This window comes from Passer montanus, unplaced genomic scaffold, assembly GCF_014805655.1.
Source record: "Passer montanus isolate IOZ18808 unplaced genomic scaffold, ASM1480565v1 scaffold51, whole genome shotgun sequence".
In the NCBI taxonomy this organism is placed as follows: Eukaryota; Metazoa; Chordata; class Aves; order Passeriformes; family Passeridae; genus Passer; species Passer montanus.
This window is the reverse complement of record NW_024370041.1, coordinates 1669074-1689860: the sequence shown is the minus strand read 5'-3', so window position 1 is coordinate 1689860 and position 20787 is coordinate 1669074. Positions and strand designations below refer to the sequence as shown.

The 20787-nt window shown below is 46.6% G+C and overlaps 2 protein-coding genes across 5 annotated transcripts in view; one reads left to right on the top strand and one right to left on the bottom strand.

The window, feature by feature from the left end:
- Positions 1–407: 407 nt before the first annotated feature.
- On the top strand, positions 408–20787 carry LOC120509374 (probable G-protein coupled receptor No9). 4 transcript variants are annotated; one of them, XM_039723922.1, is made up of 9 exons: positions 1214–1654; positions 1761–1930; positions 8074–8184; positions 8299–8572; positions 11955–12131; positions 13299–15044; positions 17054–17186; positions 19796–19869; positions 20141–20787. In XM_039723922.1, exons 4-6 carry the CDS (start codon positions 8316–8318, stop codon positions 13969–13971), a joined length of 1107 nt encoding a protein of 368 aa, XP_039579856.1. In that variant the 5' UTR covers positions 1214–1654; positions 1761–1930; positions 8074–8184; positions 8299–8315; the 3' UTR covers positions 13972–15044; positions 17054–17186; positions 19796–19869; positions 20141–20787. The 4 variants fall into 4 exon arrangements, with proteins under 4 accessions (XP_039579853.1, XP_039579856.1, XP_039579854.1 ...); XM_039723919.1 differs by lacking the exons at positions 1214–1654; positions 19796–19869; positions 20141–20787 and adding an exon at positions 408–502 and having other exon boundaries at positions 17054–17169; XM_039723920.1 differs by lacking the exons at positions 19796–19869; positions 20141–20787 and having other exon boundaries at positions 13299–15088; positions 17054–17165.
- The window catches only part of EIF2AK3 (eukaryotic translation initiation factor 2 alpha kinase 3), a 42574-nt gene continuing 38157 nt past the window's right edge, over positions 16371–20787 (bottom strand). The window contains exons 16-17 of the mRNA XM_039723918.1: positions 18568–18630; positions 16371–17572 (exon numbers count right to left, since the gene is read on the bottom strand). Of these exons, the coding sequence (XP_039579852.1) occupies positions 17396–17572; positions 18568–18630 (240 nt within the window). The 3' untranslated portion in view covers positions 16371–17395. The remainder of the gene's footprint in view (positions 17573–18567; positions 18631–20787) is intronic.

Genomic DNA, 20787 nt, shown 5'->3' with positions numbered 1-20787 from the left:
CATGGCAGGGGTATTGGAACTACGTGACCTTGAAAGGTCCATTCTGTGATTCCATGGGTCTATGAAAAAGTATGCTTTTGGAAGGTTCTGTCAAAAAAAAACCCCAACCAACCAAAAAAACAAATACAAAAACAAACAAACAAACAAAAAAAACCAACCCCCCCATAAACTAGATGTTATTAAGAATCACAAGTTTTTTCTTGTTTCTGCAATTTAATATATTTATTATACTTTTAATATATTAATATGACACAAAATATAATTTATATAAAACGTGTATATAATATATATGCTTTAATTCTATTTGTTGATGTTTGTTTGTCAGCAAATGGAGAAATAAAAGACCTTGGTATAAGCTTTTAAATAAAACTTCTACCCCTTTACTTATCTTCCCTGGTCAGATGCTCCTGTTTGGTTCAGTGGCATTAATGGAGTGAGAAGGAGATGAAAAAGTGGCTTCAAGAGCTCAGCTTTCAAAGAGGCCGGTGAACCTTTTCTTCAGGTTTGAAAATTTTTTTTTTTTTATCAGAAATAAAATATCTTGCTCAGATTTCAAGTTTTATTAAAACTTTTAAAAATTAAATGTAAATTAGAAGACAACTTTAAACACAATAATTTAAATTATTTACATCAAAGTTGTCAACGCTGATTTTTTCAGAAACACATGGAAGCTTTTTTTGACTAAAGTAATGGAATCACTCTAACTTCACAGAAAACTCTGGTTCACACATTACTTATTTCTCCTGCTTTATAGAAAATATTTTGTTCATATTAAAGGAAAATACAGGGATTAGAGTATGTTTGGCAGTGTCATAATTCTTTTTCTCTTCTCTTCTCTTCTCTTCTCTTCTCTTCTCTTCTCTTCTCTTCTCTTCTCTTCTCTTCTCTTCTCTTCTCTTCTCTTCTTTTTTCTTTTCTCCCTCTCCCTCCTGGGGTGGAAACTCCATAATTTAAAGTATTTTAAATTAAAGATTTTATTATGTTCAAAGGGCAATCCACTATTTCTGAAGCAATAAGTATGACACAAAATGACCCAAACATGCTCTTGCATCACAGTTTGGGTGTTAATGTCACAGACAAGCCTGAAACCTTGAGAGGCCAATTGCCAGCCAGGAGCTGAACTGTTCCAGGGAGAGAACAGTAAATCTGAGTTTCTTTACTTTCCACCAACCCTGATCAAGAGATTTCAGAAATCCATTGAAAAACCCAATGAAAAAATTCTCCAGTGTCATTTTTGGTGGTGGGTGAAGCCAGCTTTCAAACCCTTTGCAAAAATCTTTGGAAAACAAATGGAAAAGGAGCCCGGCATGCCAGTGACAGCAATTCAGCGTGAGGAGCCGATGCCTTTGAGCGGGATTTGGGGGTTGTTTTGGGACAGGAGCTGTGTCCGAGGGTTACACCCTCCCTCCTTGGTGTGCGGCACTCACCCCAGCACTCAAAGAACCCGATGATTTTCACACTCCTCTCGCCGGGCTCCTTTTCTTGGCTGAGCTCCCGGAGCTGGGAACGGGGCCGGTCCTGCCCAGGCCAGCTCAGCCAGGCTATCCCATGGATATCCCTAAAGAACCCTCTGCCAGCTCCCCAAACCCAGCCCAGCCCTCCCAGCCTCGGGGACGAGGCACAGCGCGGCTGGCCGGGTGACATCCCGCCGCAGGTTCCTCTTCCAGCCCGGCGTTTTTCGGATTTTTCCGCCTGGTTTATGAGCCAAACCCACGGAACGCCTCTTGTATTTTTTTTTTATTGCTGTTTTCACGCATCAGGTCGCCGTGCGCCCGCGGCTGCCGAGGGGGAGTGGGAAGGGCTGGCTGGGAAGCAGGAGGACAGGGAGCAGCGTTTCCCGGAGGGAAGGAAGGAAGGATTCCCGGCTGGAGCGGGAGCGGCGGGCGCTGCGGGGCGGAGGAGAGAGGGGGCGGCTCCTCCGCCTGCCTCGGTAAGTGCTGCCGGCGGAATCCCCATCCTCATCCTCACCGCCATCCCCGGGCACATCCTGACACCGGCCAGGGCTCCCCCCGGGCGCCGCTCCCCGCTCCGGGTGGGACCCCCTCTGCTGCAGGCTACCCCAGGCACGTCCTGAACCCTCTGTCCAAAGGACAGACCCCCTTCAAACACCTCGGGAAGAGTTCCTCCTTCTTATTCCCCACCTCCAAGACAGATCCCCTCCTCGGGCAGGACCCCAGCCCCTCCCCGGGCTGATGCAGATGTTCTCCGCAGCATCCTCGGCGTTTTGCCCTCCCTGGGGCCGGGGGTTTTGCTGCCCCGGGGGTTGGGGGTTTTGCCCCCAGAGGTGTGGCGGGTTTGACCCCAGGGAGGGTGGATTTGGCACCCCGGGGCTGTGGATTTGCGCCCCGGTTGTAGTGTCTTTGCACTCAAGGGTTTGGTGCTTTGCACCGCAGGGTTTGGGGTTTTTGCACCCCAGGGGTTGGGATGTTTGTACCCCAGGGGTTGGGGTTTTTATACTCCAAGGGTTGGGGGTTTTGCTCCCCAGAGAGTGAGGGGTTTGCCTCCCCAGGGGCTGGGTTTTGGCACCCCAGGGTTTGGGTTTTGGCACCCCAGGGTTTGGGGTTTTGGCACCCCAGGGTTTGGGGTTTTGGCACCCCAGGGGCTGGGTTTTGGCACCCCAGGGTTTGGGGTTTTGTCACCCCAGGGTTTGGGGTTTGGCACCCCAGGGTTTGGGGTTTTGGCACCCCGGCTCAGCTGCTGACCTCCCGGGTGAGCACCCCGGTGTTTGCAGCGCGGGTTTCACCTCGCCTTGAGTTTTGCTGCTGCGATGTCGCCCCGGTCCCTCCTCTGTCCCCGGGGCTGCCAGACCTGCTGTGGCCGTGCAGGATCGTCCCCGTGTGCCGGGGGGATCCCAAACGCTGTGGATGAGGGTTTTGTCCCGCTTCGGGGCAGGAACCATCCTCCTCAGGCAGCCAGGCTGGGAGCAGCTCCCTGGGGAGGGATCCGGGATCCCAGCCCCGGTGCCCGCAGCTGGGCAAACACGCTCCGGGCTCGGGGGCACCTCTGGGCTGCTTCTGCCGACACTTTGGAGGGTAAGGATGTCGTGTTTCACTCTGTTCCTACCGCCGGCAGACCTGCCTTTCACAGCTTTCCCAAAACCCTCTGATTTTATAGATTCCCACAGTTCCCAGCCCCGCGGCTCTCCGAGAGGATGTAGGAGCGCAGGTTTGGGGGTGGAAAGAAATCGTGCCCTGAGAAACGCTGTCCTTCCAGCGGGGAAGTTGGATAGAGGGGGAGAGAGGGAAGGAAAGTCAGCGCCGGGGCTCGCTCGCTGCCTCGAGTGCGTGTTGTGCCGGTGGAAGCATCCCCAGGCATTCTCCCCCTCCTGTATCACCACCCACAGCCTTCCACAGCTCGACAAATCGCTCGCTCTGTTCAAAAATCACTGAGCTGCTGCAGTTTTCTCATGGGGAGGAGGAGGGAAAGGTGTGCGAGGTCCTGGGGCAGGCATTGTTCCCTGCTGCCGTGTGCTGGTTTGTGCCTGATTCGGCAGAGAACAGCAAATAATTCCCAGTAATGCATTTCCAGTTTTCATAATTCCTCTAAGATTTTAAAGTGCAGTCAGCTTTGAGATTGCAGAGCTTTTTTTTCCCCCCTCCCTTGCCGTCAAAATATGCCTTTTACTGATGAAATTAACCTTTAGCTTGGGATTTATCTGCTGAACAAATTAGATCAAACTTTCTGGATATTAAAGGGGAAGAGAAACAGTGGAGTTTCTTTGCTCAGGCAGCCTCAGAGCAGAATCCTACCCATCAGTTTTTTTAAAGGAAGTAAAATTATGATATCCAAAAAAGTTCACTGCAAACCCCTGAGATCCCCAGGAAACCTGGGAAGATCCCATATCCTGGTACAATTGGGCATTTTTCCCTCTGGTTTAAGAGGGCTCCTACAGGGAAGACTGCAGGACTGATGTTGCAGAAAGACTGGGCTGTCTCAGCAGTGTAGCCACATGGGCTGCTGCAGCTCACAGGAGTATTTTAAAGCTCCAATATTTTAAGCTGAGGAAGTGCATCCCTGGGAAAGATGGCATGCCCTGATTTGTCCCAATGATTTCCACAGAGAGGTTAAGATGGCATCACCCCCTGCTTCCCCGTGTTGACAATTCTCCAGGCAGTTTGAGAGCAGCACTTCTTAGTTAACTTACTTAATTTAGCACACTTTGGGTAAAGGTGGGCTTCTCAGTCAGAGGCAAAAGGATCCAGAGATCCACCCTGGGCTGTGACAGGGACTGTGGATGAGATTCCAGGGACTCTGCCAGGGGATTCTTGAAAGGGATCGGGGGCAGCAGGATCCTGTTGTCTGCACTCTGAGTTAGAGCTCAAGGTGCAAACCTGAAGTTTCAAGAACCCATCATCCCTTGTTTTTATTGTTGGAGAGATGGATGTCAAATAAGGACAGGCTTATTTCCAGTCCCTCAGCCTTTTGTTGATAAAAAAAGAAAAAAAAAAAAAAAGACAAGAGTGTTTCTCTGGTGTTTTGTGAGTGTGGGCACATCTGTCTGCTGCTTTTGTGCACTGTCATACTCCTGTGTGTGTCCTGCATTAAGGATAATGCTGCTGTGAGTTTTCCACTGGAGAAGACCTTTGAACCCAGGCTGGTGGCTGAGATGGACTTGAGGAGCACAAAGAGCTCACAAAGACTAATTCTAATAACCTTGTCCTAATTCTGCTCGAAGTCTGAGAGTGGTGTGTGTTCACAGAGCAATGTGAGTAATGATCTGCTTTAATTGGAGTCGTTCTAACACTGATACAAACTTAATGACTGTGTGGGAACAGTCGTTCTTTGCAGGAAGGTGCAACTTCAAAACCCTCTTGTCTCATCTAAAAAAAACCCAAATAATTAATCCAGAATTCTCATCTATCAATCTCATCTACCCGTGAACAAAAATTTGACAGTGCTTTTTTAAAACCTGAAGACCGAATATTTTAAGCTTTAAAATTAGACATAGTTTGGTTTTTTTCCTTTAAAAAAATGATTTTTCATCAAACTTGATTTTTTGCTGTTCATGTCTTAGGAGCCTATCCTAATGCTGGATGGGCTTTAGGGGTTCACTGGGTGGTGCTCAAGTGTTTGAACTGGTCAGGGATCAACTTGAGGTGGGGTCAGAGGGCATTTTCCAGATCCTGTAGAGGTACCAGAGGTGTGAGGACACCAGCAGGTGTGGGAGATGAGATGGAGGATGGCTGTGGAGCAGGGAACGGCCCTTGCAGAGGCGGGTTCTGGAGCCTGGCTCCTGTGTGGCCACGTGCCATGTCCCTGTGGATTTCCCACCCATGTCCCTGTGGATTTCCCACCCATGTCCCTGTGGATTTCCCACCCATGTCCCTGTGGATTTCCCATCCCACTGTCCCCGAGCTGTCTGTGTGGAGCACACAGGGAGGAGAACAGCCTGAACAATTCCTTCTGCCAGGAGATGTGGCTGCATTGAAACCCAACTGTTCCACAGGAGCTCATCCAGCCTGATGACATCCTCAGAGGAGCTGTTAGAAAGAATGGCACAGATTCTCCTCTTTCCTGGCAATTATGGGAGAGCTGGAGACTGGATTTTTTATTTTATTTTGGTTTTTTTTATGGGGTGTTACCAGGATGTGGAATGCTGTCCAAGGAGCATTTTCATTAGGACTGAGGAACTTAAGACACCCTGCAGACTTTTAGCAGTGCTGGCCCAGGGGGCTGCCTGATTTGATGTCCAAAAAACCTGCTTGTTCTCAGTGCTGGAGGAGCAGGAGAGCTTCAGGTTTCAGCCAGTGGCTCCCAGCTCCAGTGAGGAAGAGCTTTCCTTCTTTATTTTTTCTTTCCTAGAGAGCTTGAGTCTTCTTTTAATTTTATTTTTAATTTTTAAAAGTTTTTACTTGCAAGAAAGGAAGCCACTACATCTAGCAAATAAACAGAAGTGAGGGGATGGAGCTGAGGATTTTGAAGGATGGGTAGGTGCATGAGCAGACAATTACATCCAAAGACAAAGTCACTGCTGCTTTCAGAAAACGCAGCCCAGCTTCACAGTTGTGTAGGAATGCTTGGAAGAAGTCAGCAGGTGGAAAAGAAAGTAGGCTGCTTGGAATTCTGGAAAGTTTTCAATATAGTCCTTCATGGTGGGGGCTTTTAAGGAAATGTAATAGTCCTGAGTTAAGAAGGAAGTTCCCTGTGTGAAAAAAAAAATGTGGGAAATGGATTTGTAGAAATCTACATATTCATTTCCCACATTAAAATACTTGTCTGAAAGGTGACATGCAGGAGGGGAAAGTGCATGAGAGGAGTTACAGAGAGGTCAGGGATGCTCTTTACAGGGATAGGGGTTGGGATATGTGGGGTTCTAGAGTCTGTGAATCATGAAATGGTGATATTTACAGGCTAAAGAAAGTTTAACCAGGGCAGGAAGGAAAACGTCTGACTTAATGAAGTGCAAAAAAGTTTTTATGAGATTCATTGAGTATTACAGTGGAAGAAGGAATTAATCTCTGAAGTGATGGGGTTTTGAAAAGATGAAGAGAACTCAATGTCCTCATTTCATGCTATTTTCCCATCTAAAGCAGTGGACTCTGAGCTCTTGCTGCTGCCCAGGAACAGAACCTTGGGATGGCCACAGCCCAGGGGAAAGGGCAGCTCAGTGCCACTCACTGAGCAAATCATGTCAGGATGGTGGTGACAGGGGAGCAGGACAGAGCAGATCATGCCCTTAGGCAAATCCACAGAGCATTTACCTCTTGGAGCTTGTTTGGAGCTCTGGTCCTTCTCAGAGGAGCAGGAGGGATGGGCAGGAATCCTCTGCTGCTTCCCAGTGAGGAATGAGCAGGTGAGGAGGGAGCTGGTGGGTGTGACAGAGGCTGAGGAGCCCAGCAGTGGCACGCAGGGTGGGGATGGGCTGTGGTGTCTCTTCCAAGGCAAGGACCAGAGGCACCCAATGCAGCTGGCTGGGGCAGGCTCAGAACAAGCACAGAGAGGTTTCTCTGCTGGTGCAGAGCTGAGCCGTGGAAGTTGTTGCTATAGGAGGTGATGGGTGCTAAAAGTTTGCTGGGCCAGAGAGGTAGGACAATTTCATGATTCAGAAATCACTGAAAACACCTTAAGAGGCAATTCTGGACCATAGGCTGCAGGAAGGACAAAGAGATGTTGGGAACTTTTAGCTGCCTTGCTCTTACACCCCTCCTAAGACAAAGTTTGGCCCCTGTGAGGTCAGGCAAGTTGGGCTACAGGGATGTTATCCAGGCCCACCCTCACACTGCACTCAGCAGGATGCCCTGGAGATGTGGGATTGACCTGAGGGTACTGTGGAAGCAGATCCTGCTCACAGGAGAAGGGATGATATTTAAATATAACAATTTGTCATCAGGAAACATTTCTGTAATTCTTTTTTCCCCCAAAGACAGTTTTGTCTTTGTGTTCCCTCAGCTACACCAGTGAGCTTTGAACTGCTGGAGTTTGTGCAGGGCATCATTCCCACCTTCCCAGATTTGTAGAGTCTGGGAACTGAGCTCTGGACCCAAGCATGTGGATTTCCTCACAGAAAAATCCCCAATTAAGGAGTTGGGAGCATCACTCCCATCTGGCCCAGAGGGAATCTGACTCTGGGGTCAGGGCTGCACCTGAGGCACCTCAATGTGATCATCCTCCAGCCCAAATAACTCTGTGATCCCATGATTCTGCTCCCTGTGGAGCTGCTGGCAGCCCTGCTTGGCCATTCAGGCTGGGGGATGGAGCTGCCCACTGTGGTAGTAAAAAACCCCTGAACTTCAGAGTCTGAAAAAGCACCAGGACAGCCCAGGGCACAGCACAGGCTGAACAGTGGGGCTGTGGAAGCAGCCAGGCTGGGCAAGCAGCCCCAGCTGGTCTGGGGGTGGCAAGGATGGTAATGAGGATATAGAGCCACAGAATGGTTTAGGTTGGAAAGGACCTTAAAGATCATCTAGTTCCAGCCCCCACATTATGTGGACTTGGCATGCTGTTCAGTGGGATTTAGCCCAGCTGCTTTAATTTTTGATTTCTGTTGTTTTCTTTTCCTCTCTCTGCTCTCAGTACATTTCTATTTTTTTTTCTGGTCTCATGCTTCATCTGATGATGCATTTTCATTCACAGGAGGGCTTTTAATTGCTGTGAAGGACTTCAGTCAATGCTTTACATTTATCCTACCCGGAGGATTTCAGACACTTCTAATGGGCTGCTAACCCAGGACACAGGCACAGCAGGGTATGTGGATTTTTCCTGGAGAAAATGAAGCAAAATATTATTTCCATCCCCCCTTTCACCCACCTACAAATCATCATTGAAGTAATTCTTCTTCTCCCCTTTTGTCTCATTCAGATTTTAACAGTGGGAAGATGCTGACGGACAGGAATGAATCCTGGCTCTCTAATTTCTCCTCTGCTGCCTCCTCCTTTGCAAGGGGAGGGGTTGGGCTCCAGGAGGTGCTGGTGGGGCTGGTCCTCACCCTCATCGACGTGGTGACACTGCTGGGAAACACCGTGGTGTTCCTCTGCCCCGTGGTGGAGAAGAGGCTGCGCACTGTCACCTACATGTTCATCATGTCCCTGGCCATGGCAGACTTCCTCGTGGCCTGTCTGGTGATGCCCTTCAGGTGAGGAGTGTCTGTGGGGTGGGAGCACAGGAGGACAGATGTCCTTTCTCCCTGCTCTTGGGGCAGGGCTGGGGTTCACCTGCTGGGCTCAGGGCTGGGCTCTGCAAAGGGCTGGTGGCTGTATGTGCTTCCCTGTCTCTGCTCTGTGTTATCATCCCTTATCATGCATGGAGACACAATTCCCAAGGGTCTTTTTCCTGCTGGACACACAGGGACCCTGGCTGCTCATCTGAACTTGATTTCCAGCTCTGTGTGTGGAGCTCCAGTCCTTGCTCCCTCTTCCCTGCACATGGAATGTAAGGAGCTTATTCAGGATAAGCAATTTAGGCTTCCCCCACATCTCTTCCCTGCATATGGAATGTAAGGAGCTTATTCAGGATAAGCAGAGTAATTTAGGCTTCCCCCACATTTCATGGAGGAAAAGGCTCTTGAGCGGGCAGGTGTCCCTGCATGAGGTTTATATGTATGGGAGCTGGATAAAACAGTGAAACAAAAGCAGAAAGCAGCTGGCTTGTGGTCCTGGCTGTCTTGTCCTGCAAAGCAGCCAGAGGTTTGTGTAAATCAGGGAGCTGCAGACTGTTTTGAGTTCATGGGGCAGCATGAGGAAGCTGAATTGTTTTCATGTTCTATGCTTCAGTTCTCATTGGGCTGCCTATTCCTTTGAATTTGGCACTGAAAAATATTGTCCCAACAAGCAATTATAAACTGAGTTAAAAGTTCATGGTATCAGGTGGAAAAAAAAAAGCAGTTAATGATGTTCTTGTAGAAAGAATTTTACTACTGACTTAAATTCTATGCTCAAGGAATTTAAAGTTCAAGCTCTGAAATTATAGAACCATAGTGTGGTTTGGGTTGGCAGGGGCCTTTAGGGGTCATCTAACCCAACCCCTGCACTGAGCAGGGACACAGGCAGCTGCACCATGTTGTTCAGAGCTCCATCCAACCTGGCTTTGAACACTTCCAGGGATGGAGTAGACACAGCATCTCTGAGCATCCTCACTGTAAAAAAAAATAAATTTCTTTCTCCTATCTATTTTGAATCTACTTTTAGTGATGTTTTACTTAAGCAACAAAAAATTACAAAGGGGAGCAAATGTGAGAGCATGGCTGGTGCTTTGTGCCCCTCCTGAGTGTCCTGGTGCTGCCTGGTGGAAAACCTGCCAGCTCCTGGTGGGCCATTCCTGAGGGATGGGCCCTGCTGGCTCCACCAGCCTTGTCCAGCCCTGCCAGCACAGTGGCTGCTGTTTCACACTTCCCCACTGTTTTGGCTTCACATCTGTGCTGCTCTTTTGGGTTTCAGTTTGCTCCTCAGCTGGCAGGTTATTACGTGCCAAAGGGAGGGAAAAAAATTGATCTCAGGAGGCAGTTTGGCTCAGGAAAATGTGGCAGAAGGGAAAAACAAATTTGTCCTTGTTGTCTTAATTTCATAAGAATGAGAGTTTTCTTTTGTTCTTGGCTTGACTGGTTTGCAGGGGTGGTTCAGCTGAGCTCAGCTTGTTGTCTGAGTACTCCAGCCAGTCTGTGATTTCCAGGCTGAATATTTCCAGCTATTCTTTTCCACTGCAAGCAAAAGGGCAAGGCAGGGGTGACTTCATTGTGCGGGATTTTTTGGCTTTTACTACTCCTTCTTATCCAGCAGCATTTCCAAGCTGCAGAGACTTTTTACCTGAGAGAAGAGGGGTCAGGTGTCCATTACCTCGTGCTGTGAGACATCTGCAGGTCAGGTGCACCCCACCAGATGTGTGCAGGTGAGAACTGGGCACCTGCTCACCTGGGATCCGTGTGCAGCACATCTCCCTCTGGGAGAGCAGGGCACACCACAGCTCTGCAGCATCTCTGGGGGTAAGGAGGGCTCTGAGGAATGGCCAAACAGCACCCAAGTGCAGAGCTGAACCCGTGCTCCAATTCTAATGCCTCATTTCCCCTCTGTAAAAGAGCCATGAAACCTTTCCATGAGTATGCTGTGGGATCCTCCATGCTGCCCATGGTGGAGGGACAGGCTCTGCTGTAGTTTGCTTGGAATTTTTGCATGGAATCCCACGTAACAAAGAGCTGCTGAGGGCTGGGACCCTTCAGCAGCACTGCCCCCACCTACAGCAGTTGCTGTGCTCTGGAACAGCCTTCACAAATCGATTTAGTGAACTGGTGTGATGAGATGTAGCTCAGGCACTGTTTCCTGACATCAGGTTGAATCTTTCCCCTTTGCTGGACACCTGAGCACTGCAGCTCAGCAGCCCTGAGCTCACTGTATTTTACCAGCAAGCTGAGAAGTTACAGGATAATTAAAGCTTTGCAGGACTAGGGAATTACTCATCAAATTCACCCACAATGGTGATTTCAGCAGCACCTTGGGAGTTGCAGAAAGCTGGAGAAAGAAAGAAGCAAATGGCATCTCACTGAATGCTACAGGAACATGCATCTGCCTTCCTACAGCTGCCATATGTTCCTTCCTTCACTGCTCACTTCTCACAGGCCCCTCTTGACTTTGTTAGAAATATTTTTGGTACTGTGTCTGTTTTTGCTGGTGTGTTTACCTTGCTGAGGCATTTATGAGCCACATTATGTACAAGCTGCATGGGCTTCCTCCTAGGATGTTGTTATTTTGTATTTTTTTTAACCAAGAGTGGAAATCCTTCCTGGTTTTGAAGCATTTGATTGGATGTGAAGTGAGTTTCTTGGAGATGTCCCATGCCCCAGGAATTGTATTTGTGGGGTGCCCCGATGAAGGAAGGAATGATGAATCTGACTCCCATGTTCTCAGAAGGTTAATTTATTATTTTATGATACTATATTATATTAAAGAATACTATAGTAAATGATACTAAAGAATACAGAAAGGATACTTAGAGAAGGCTAAAAAGATAATAATGAAAACTTGTGACTCCTTCCAGAGCCCTGACACAGCTTGGCCCTGACTGGCCAAAGAGTGAAAACAACTCACAGCAGAATCCAATGAAACAATCTCCAAACACATTCCAAAGGAGCAAAACACAGGAGAAGCAAATGAGATAATATTGTTTTCCTTTTTCTCTGAGGCTTCTCAGCTTCCCAGAAGAAAAATCCTGGGCAAAGGGATTTCTCAAAAAATATGAATGTTTCACCCAGAAATTGGGGAGAAATCATAAAAGAGTGTGCTGTGTCAGGCACTGGAAGAATGCTGTGATAAACAAGCTGTGCAGATGTAAATTTGGGGAGTTTTGTGGGGCAAAGCACCTCTCTCAATGCCCTTGGGCTGCAAGAAGCACAGCTTTGCTCTTGTTCAGTCATGCTTTAGGTGTGGGGTGCTCCTTTTTTTGTTGCTCACCCAGCCTGGCCTCATACACCTGCAGGGACGGCACAAAGAGCCCCTCCAGCTCTCATTTCCACCTGTTTCCTCTCCCAGCATCATCTACGAGGTGACGGGGATGTGGCTCTTTGGGAAGCTGTTCTGCAAAGTCTGGATCTCCTTCGATGTCATGTTCTGCACCGCGTCCATCGTCACGCTGTGCTTCATCAGCCTGGACAGGTACTGCTCCGTGGTCACCCCCTACCACTACTCCAGGAGGATGTCCCGGGGCAGGTGAGTGCAGCTGCTCCTCCCTTGGGGTCCCTCCAGGCTGTCACTTGGCCATGGCCTACACTGATCTGAGGCTGAATGAGCTGAATGAGCAGAGGGATGTGGAGAAAGGAACTTTCACCATTTAAAACTGCATTAAATGCTTAACATGGTGTAGGAGAGGACAAGGAGGATGCAGCTGAGGCTCCTGGGAGAATATTTTTAGAGCTAAGGAAGGGTTGCAAAATGGGGTAGAAACAAACCAGTGATACGGGCTGAGTTGGACCTACAGGTTTTTCCCTGTGCAGTCGTTTCACAGGAATGTCACAGAATCACAGAATGGCTTGGGTTGGAAGGGACCTTAAAAATGACCTTGTTCCATCCCCCTGCTGTGAGCAGGGACACCTTCCACTAGACCAGGTTGCTCAAGCCTTGGCCTTAAATATTTTCAGAGATGGGGAAGGACTTTGAAGAACTTCTGAGGCCTAGGTGAAGGGAGACCCAGAGGGTCCATGCAGCTGTAGTCCTCCCTCTCTTAAACTCATCATCTTTTCTGAAGTGATATTCAGGGAAAACAAGGAGAGTTTCTGAGTTCCCATGAGGGTTTCATGTGAAAGACTGAAATGAGGACTGCAGGGTGAGGAAAGTCATCTGAGGGTGGGCAGAGAGCACACTGCAGCAGTGGAGTGCTTTACAGGGTGGGTTCAGGCATGTTTTTCCCACTGTCACTCATGCTGTGTGTGATTTGTGGATCACAGGCAAAGAGAGGAGGGCAATCTGTGGCCCCCCTTGCAGATTCTGCCATGTGGTGTCCATGAGCTCCATCCTCATCAGGCCCCAGGGGGTGAGATAATGGCCAGATACTAAAGCTGAAAGAAAAAATATCTACACGCTGTTGCTTCAAATACTAACAAACATCTTCTGCAAAACCTTTCCTCATCTTTTCTCAGCCAGCTCTGAGCACTCCTTGAGCTGACCCCAATTTTGTCAACTACAGATCAATTACCCAATTGTTAGAGGTATGCAAGTCTGAATTTGTTATAGTCCAGCTTTTTCCCTTCTCCACGCCCTGCTGGACTGCTCAGCAGTGATATCCCACACAGGTTACCATGGGGATTGGATTGCACTGGATGTTCTCAATCCAAAATTACTCAGGCCCTCCCTCCTCTCCGCATCTCTTTCCTTTTGCAGATGCATCGTGATGACCTGCACGGTCTGGGTCTATTCCTCCCTCATTTCCTTCCTTCCTGTCATGCAAGGCTGGAATGAGATCCCCGGGGTGGACTTTGATGCGGGCAGGGAATGCATCTTCGTCACCAACTGGGTTTTTGCCATCGTGGCTTCCGCCCTGGCCTTTTTCCTTCCCTTCATGGTCATGTGCAGCATGTACTTCTTCATCTACCGAGCCTCCCGCCTCAAGGCCACGCGCATCATGTCCCAGACGCTGGAGATCCACTACCACCCCAACAGCAAGAGGCAGAACCACCTGCAGCTGGAGAACAAGGCCACGAGGACCATCAGCATCATCATCTCCGTGTTCGTGCTGTGCTGGCTGCCCTACTTCGTGCTCAATGTCTGGCTGGCAGCCAGAGGCACCGACTCCACCAGCACCGTGCTGCTCGGCACCTTCAAGATCATCACCTGGCTGGGCTACTGCAACTCCACCATCAACCCCCTGCTCTACGCCTTCCTCAACAGGGACTTCCAGCACGCCCTCAAGAAGCTGCTCCTGTGCAGGCGCAGGTCGCAGGTGGACGCTGGGGAAGACATGGTTTCCATAGCCACGTTTTCCAAGACCGCTCCAGATCTGGAATACAGCGTGACGGTGCCCAACGGTGCCCCGAAGGGCAAACCCAAGTCATAGGGATTCAGGATCAGTCGCTGGAGGTGGTGATACAGAAAGTGCTGGAGCACATCCCAAAGGAAAAACAAAGGGTAGGAAAAGAGGGGAAGGAGGGGCTGGAATATTACAGCTGGGGACAATACAACAAAGATGCATTTCTTCACCTTCCACAGTTTCAATAACGAGAAACTCAGATATTTTAGGGGCAATTTGTTACATATTAATGGAACTAATTAATTCCTGGATAATTATTTTTCTAATGAGCACTTTCTAAGACAAATTCAACCTTCATGTTGGGTAAAAAAAACCAAACCGGTATGGCATAATGCGACCTTATATTTGTGCACATCCTGGTGATCTGTGTCAGGTATACAGTGTTTCTTATCAAGCTACTGTAGCTTTTCATCTCCAAGTTTCATTGCAGATTTGACCAGTTTTAATAACTCCACGTGTGCCAGTCTGTGTATGGGAATTAGAGGAGGGATGTGCTCTCTTCCTAAAGAGGCACCACTCTGCAGCCTGGGCTGTTGCTTAGGGGGTTCAGCTCACTGGCTTCTACAACATCTGGATATTCAGAACTTTCCGTGGCCTTCTGTGAATTATCTGTGGGTTTCCTTGTTCATTCTGGAAGGGGACATTCCCTGTGGCAGACCCCAGGAGATGACAAAGACTTGCTGCAACAGCAGGAGCACTGCAGTTTCAAAGCTACAGCTGGTGACACCATCTGAAGATGGGATGTGAAGAGGAATTATTACTTGTACACTGTAGTAAATACCACAGAGACATAAAAAAATCATGATAAATGGAAATTATTTTTACTACTCCCAAGTGCTCATCTGGACTTCCAACAGCACTGGCTCCCTGCAGGAAAGCTACAAGTGCCTCACTGAAGGGTTACTCTGAAAAGGTAGCAGGGGACTGTCCTCAGAGGTAGCAAATGCAGGAGGACCTGCCTGGAGCAGCTGAGCTACTGAAGAAACCAGCACAAGGGTCAGAAGTTCCCTCTCAAGAGGCTGGTAAAAAAAACAGCCCTGACCTGGGGTTCAACAGAGATTCTCCTGTGACCCTCTGACTCCAGCAACAACATGGAAGTGGTAACTACACCTTATCCTGGGGGAAGCATCCTGTGGGCACAAAGGTGGGCAGGGCAGAAATCCTGCTGCTGGCACCCAGCTCATTTTGATAGAACAGGACAAGGAATGGGGTTTCATTCCCAAGAACTATGGGGGAGGAAAGGAGGGAGAGACAATTTCCTGTGAAAGAATGGGACAGCACAGCAGAACCCCAGGCCAAAGCTCCTTTTGCAGGGCTGTGAGCTCAAAGCTATTCCAGTTTGGGTGTTCTTCCACAAAAGGTACACATCATTCAGAGGAAACCCTCCCAGGTTAGAGAAGAGCCTTCCTCTGTCAAACCCTGGAGCAATAGGGGACAAAGACAGGGACAACACACTCCAGTGCTGAGAGAAGCAAAGACTGACCAAGCAGTTCAGAGCTGAGCATGGCCAGATGCTTTTGTGGCTGGGCAGAGTCCCCACAAGGGAGGACTCATCCACCCCTCTGAGGGCAAATTAACACCCCAGAATATGCAGGCACACCTGGTGTGAACACATATGCCACGTCTGGTACTGAAATGCTGCAGGGCCCTTGGAATAGGCAGCTACCCACATCCACATCCACAGCAAGTCAGAAATATCTTAATCCTCATTTGCCGTGCTCCACCTGTGATCCCTGAGCTGGCAGGGAGGGCAGAGAGGCTCCACACGTGGCCATTTCACTGTGCAGCTGCAGCTGATGCAAACAGGGACAGCCAAGGGAAGAGGACACACTTAACTCTCCTGCTTTAACCCAGCTAAACACAAATTCTGTTCCTGATGAGACACTCACTGCAGCATTCTGGTTTCACCTGGACAAGCCAGTATCTGGGAGAGTTATCCAAGAGGACATGGAAGACAATCATTGTAATCTACTGCCTTATCACAAAGCTGCAGGGTGTCAGCTGGTTTCATTGCTGGTCACAGTGTCACACCACAGTAGAGTAATCCCCAGAAGGATCTGAGTTCAGTATGTTTTTAAGAAACTGATCTCAGAGACTTTAACAAATTTAAGTCTGTAAAACAGAAAAATAAAATTGTACAAGAACAGCTCTAACAGCATAAGAATTATCCCTTCTCCTCTCTCTGGTGAGCAATTGCATCTATAATCCAGCCAGTTTAGAGCTCAATTCCCTTCTTTCTCCAGATTCTGTCTCACTTCCAAGCAGCACATTGGGTTTTGCGTCATCACACACGCTGTGGCCAGTGTGAGACAGGGAAGTAAAGGAAGTTTCAGGAATGCAGAGCCCATCCTGTTCCCACTGCACAGGGCTGCCATCTGCAGCACACACCGATGCAGGCTTCCAACAGAAGCAACTACTATTTTGTCTTATAAATAAAAAAAGTTTATTAAATCATTTAGACTTGAAAGAAGTCACAATAATCAATGCACTCAACAATTACAGCAAGTGCATCCTGTACACCACCAACCCAAATGGATTGATTCTGTATTTTATAAATAAAAATTAACATATTTACAGTGAGAAATAAAAGCATGGCATTAGGCAGTTAAATTAGCAGATTACACAAATGCCTACCAGTTGATTTTTTTTAAAAAGTACAAATCTACAAGATTACATACGACATGTATGACTTCATTAGGTTTAAATTTTCAGAACCACAACATTTTTGCACATAATTTTGACTATGGCTCTTCCAACCACTGCCTATAAAACCCCCCATTTAATGGCAAAAAGCTCCTTTTCCTTCTCTACAGCTTCATCTGTGTAAGATGCATTCCCTAAGATCTACTGTAGTGCAGAAATATGAAATTATTTCCTCTAATGACAGGCTATGGACAATGACAATATGTACAACTGTGGTACTTTTTTGCTTTAAAAATAGTGCAGATTCCCAGTTTACCCACCAGGGACAAAAATGGAGTCAAAGTTAATTTCAAAATCATCTTCATTTCACCAAAGAGCAAGTGACCCAGATAGACACTCACTAGGCTTAGAGACTGTAATTTGCTCTATAAAAATACAGTATTTTAATTCTATTTACATGTTACAGATCTCTCACTCACCCAGCAAGCTGACATTTACAAGCTTCAAGAAAACCCAAGACACCCCCCACAAAAAAAAGGAAAATGGAGCACAATATTGGCAAGCACAGCAGCTGGACCCGTCCGCTTAGGAGAGCAAAGGTAAGGAAAATGGAATGTGAAAGGTTTGGTTACTGGGCTTCATTGGCTGTCAAAGTAAACAAAAATCTGTCCAACACGTCTTACACATTAAACATGGCAAAAAAAGCTGAAGTAAACTATTCCCAAGATGAACATTCTGCATCATAGGATCCTTCTGCTGAACAATCCCTGTGAAACCTGCCGAGTGGAAGAAGTGATCCTGAGGATAGTTATTTGCTTGGTTGTCTGGAATGTTTATTTCCTGATAGGCTCATTGTCCGTGACCTCTGCCTGAGCACAGGCTTGGGTGGGAGCTCCAAGTCTTCAAAGACAGGATTTTCTATGATTGCTGCAGCCTCTGGTCGTTCAGTGGGACTTGGAGAGAGCATGTCCTTCACCATGGTGTACTGAAAGAAAACATGACACATATTATGTGAACCAATGGAAAATAGCCAAATAACTCAGAAAGCAGCTGGGGGTGTTATTTGACTCAGCAGTTAGATGTGCACTAAATATTTTAAAATGTATCACTGTGCATCTCTTAAAGTGACTTTATTGTCATTGGACTCAAGGTTTAATAGAGATATAAAAAACTTCACATTATTTGCAATCAAAATTAAATGTATGATACATAATTTATATGTAACTCTTAGATTCATGTTTAGCCATCACACATTTAGCTACACTGAATTTCTCTAGTGGCAAATTAGAATTTTTCCTTTAAATATACAAGTAGTTTGAATATTTGTTTCAAATTTAATCAGAATTAGTGTCCTGCTCCTGCTGAGCACAGCACAGCCCCTCCTCCCAGGCAGCTTTCAGCTGTAAAGCAGGAAAGGCTGCTCTCACCTGGCCACTGGTCTGAAGCTACCCTGAACACCTGAAAGCACCTCAGCTTTTTACTGGGGAGGTTTTGTACATCACCTCCTCTTTAGCTACAACCACATCACTTTACAGACCTGACTAATGAGAACACAGCACAATTTGCTCATGTGATTTCCCTCTTGGGAGGTGCAGTTCTGGAGGGGATCCCATACAGCCATGGTGCTACCTAGAGCCTCTCCTTTACCTGTCTCAAGTCTTGCACTTTCTCTTTGGGAATATGGATTTGTTGCAGGAAATCATGACAGGATGTATGTGAAATGAATGACTGTAAGTGACAAAGGGAAGCCAGGTAAAAATGTATTCCTGGAGGAAAACTGTGACAGAAGTGTCATCGTGCCCATTATTGCAATGTTATAGCTTTGAAATGTAGAGAAGTACTGGGATAGAGAAATGCATCTTAATAACATGAAAGCAACCTGGTTTCTACATTTTTACCTGCAAAGCAATTGGAAAGCAAAGGAAAAAAGCTACAATTATTAATGAAAAGGCTATAATTAATAGCATCAGCTGTACATACCTCTTGTGCATATTTCTGAGTGAACAATGGTGGAAACTTCAAATTTCTAACATCACTTAAGGTCTGCAAAAACATGAACAACGACATGTAACTTTTCCAAAATATCATTCCTTAGTAATATCATCCTATGTACTTCAAAAATATGCAAATCATGCAAAGAAATCAGCCTGCTGGAAAGAAAACCCTTTGTTTTAAAGTGCTGCTTTAGTGCATTGGTGAGTTGCTGCTTCCCTAGGTACTGAGCCTGCAACAGGAGCAGTTGTTCTACAAGAATTGTGATCTCTGCAGTTTTAAATCAGTCAGATACATGAACTTGTACTTTCTCACTTTAGCTGAACAAAATCAACAAATCTGTGCACCGCCCATAACTGGCCTACACTACTATTAAGACACATGAAAGGCTTGTCTCTGCATTACCAATGTAAGCACCTGTCTTTGTTTAACATTTAAGGAGGAATGAGAAGATTTATCAGCAGTTTGGAAAGCAGTTGTGTTGGGTATTTGTGTGCTCCTTTCATACAAAGACCACTGGCTCCATCTAGTGACAGTGTTTTTCCCATATTCAGTATTTAAGCATTTCAATTTTCTTGGAAGGATCTCTTTTTACAGAAGTTTGAGCACAAAATACAAGAGTTCTGAAGTTAAATCAAAATTCATTTCACTATTACTCCATTGGAAGTATAAAGTGACCAGTTAGTAGTGATGGGCAACAGCCAAACTCCCGTTCAAGAAAACTGAGTTTGATGACATTAAAATGCTTCAGAAAACTTTTCTCCTTTTCTGTCAGTTCAGTCTGCATTTAGTGATCTGTTTTACAGCATGTCACCTGGAAATAAATTGCACTGCTACTGACTAACTGCTCACAGCTTGAGACAGAGGCAGCTCTCACGCTCCACCTCTGGGGATTTTTCCAGCCAGTTGTCACAAATTCCTAGAATTTGCTGGGTTACTTGGTCAGGCAAAGCATGTTTTGCTTCAGCAAGCAGTGCTAATGCTTGGCTGATGCCAATGAAAACCTCAGTGTAACAACTGAGAAATAACTCCTGAAGTAGCCAAACTCTAGAATCCAACAATGAAAGGGCAGGGGTTCCTTTTTAGCAAAAAGAGTGAAATGACAGTGAAAATCCTGGAAAGTCAAGGCACTCTTTTAACACTCTCTTCAAGTAAAAATTCAAATTAGATGGAATTTAGGTTTCATTCTGATTACTTGCTTTGCTTCTCTTCTTAGGAAAGAAACCGGAAGGGTAAAGCCTGTAATCACTGCTGCAAGAGATCTGAGAATCCAGGATGGCTCTTTCCCAGGTATTTTATTTCAGTAAAACTGATTTAAGAGAAATTGAAACTGATTTCAGTGCCAGAGGTTCAAATTAAACACCAATTCATCCTCTAGACTGTACTCTTTGTGCCATGAAAAGCCAGAGTATCTTAATCAAGAGAATGCAACAGATGAAGCACTTGGTCAGGCTGCTGTTCTCTCTGCTAAACCCACTCCATCTTCACCTGAGAATGTAACACCCCCAAGCACATTCAAATAATAAATACAAGTTTTAATGACTCTTTCTTTCCTAAACAGGTCACTGGTTGTCACAGAGGAGAGACCTTTCTGGCTGTAGCCCCTGTTCTCCATGAACTTGCTCCTGAGCAAGATGGATCTCACATTTTAACAGCAAGCAAGAGCTGTAATGCACCATCAAACATCCCAAATTCACATCTGCTGCAATGAATGTCAGCAGTTATGGGAAGATTATGCTTGAAGCTGAATGAAACTCACAGCTAAGACTCACTATAGGAAAAGGAACAGTCATTTTTCACCAAGTGCTCTGGGTGAAAAAGCACTGCAGTTGCAAAAGAAGGAAGAAATAATCAAAATGCACAGCATGGTTCCAATTCTTGAATGAAAACCAAGCTGGTAGGCTTAAAGTCACAAGCTATATTTATTGCTTGAGCTCTTGGATATTGTAGTTCAATAGTTTCTCTTACTTGGCTTCACAACAGAGGAGCTTTGTCAAGAAATTAAAGCCTCAATTCAACCACACACATTAGGAAGACTGCAGTTTATTTTCAGTGATTCAGGGGGTCTGTACAAGGCTGATAAAGAAGCTGTGCTCCTAGCTGCAAGGCTTTTCTCCAAAGAAAACAGGACAGGAACCTCTTGCCAGTGTTTCACCAAGCAAACAGCTTTTTCAAACAAATGCTCAAACTGAAGATAACCCAACACCA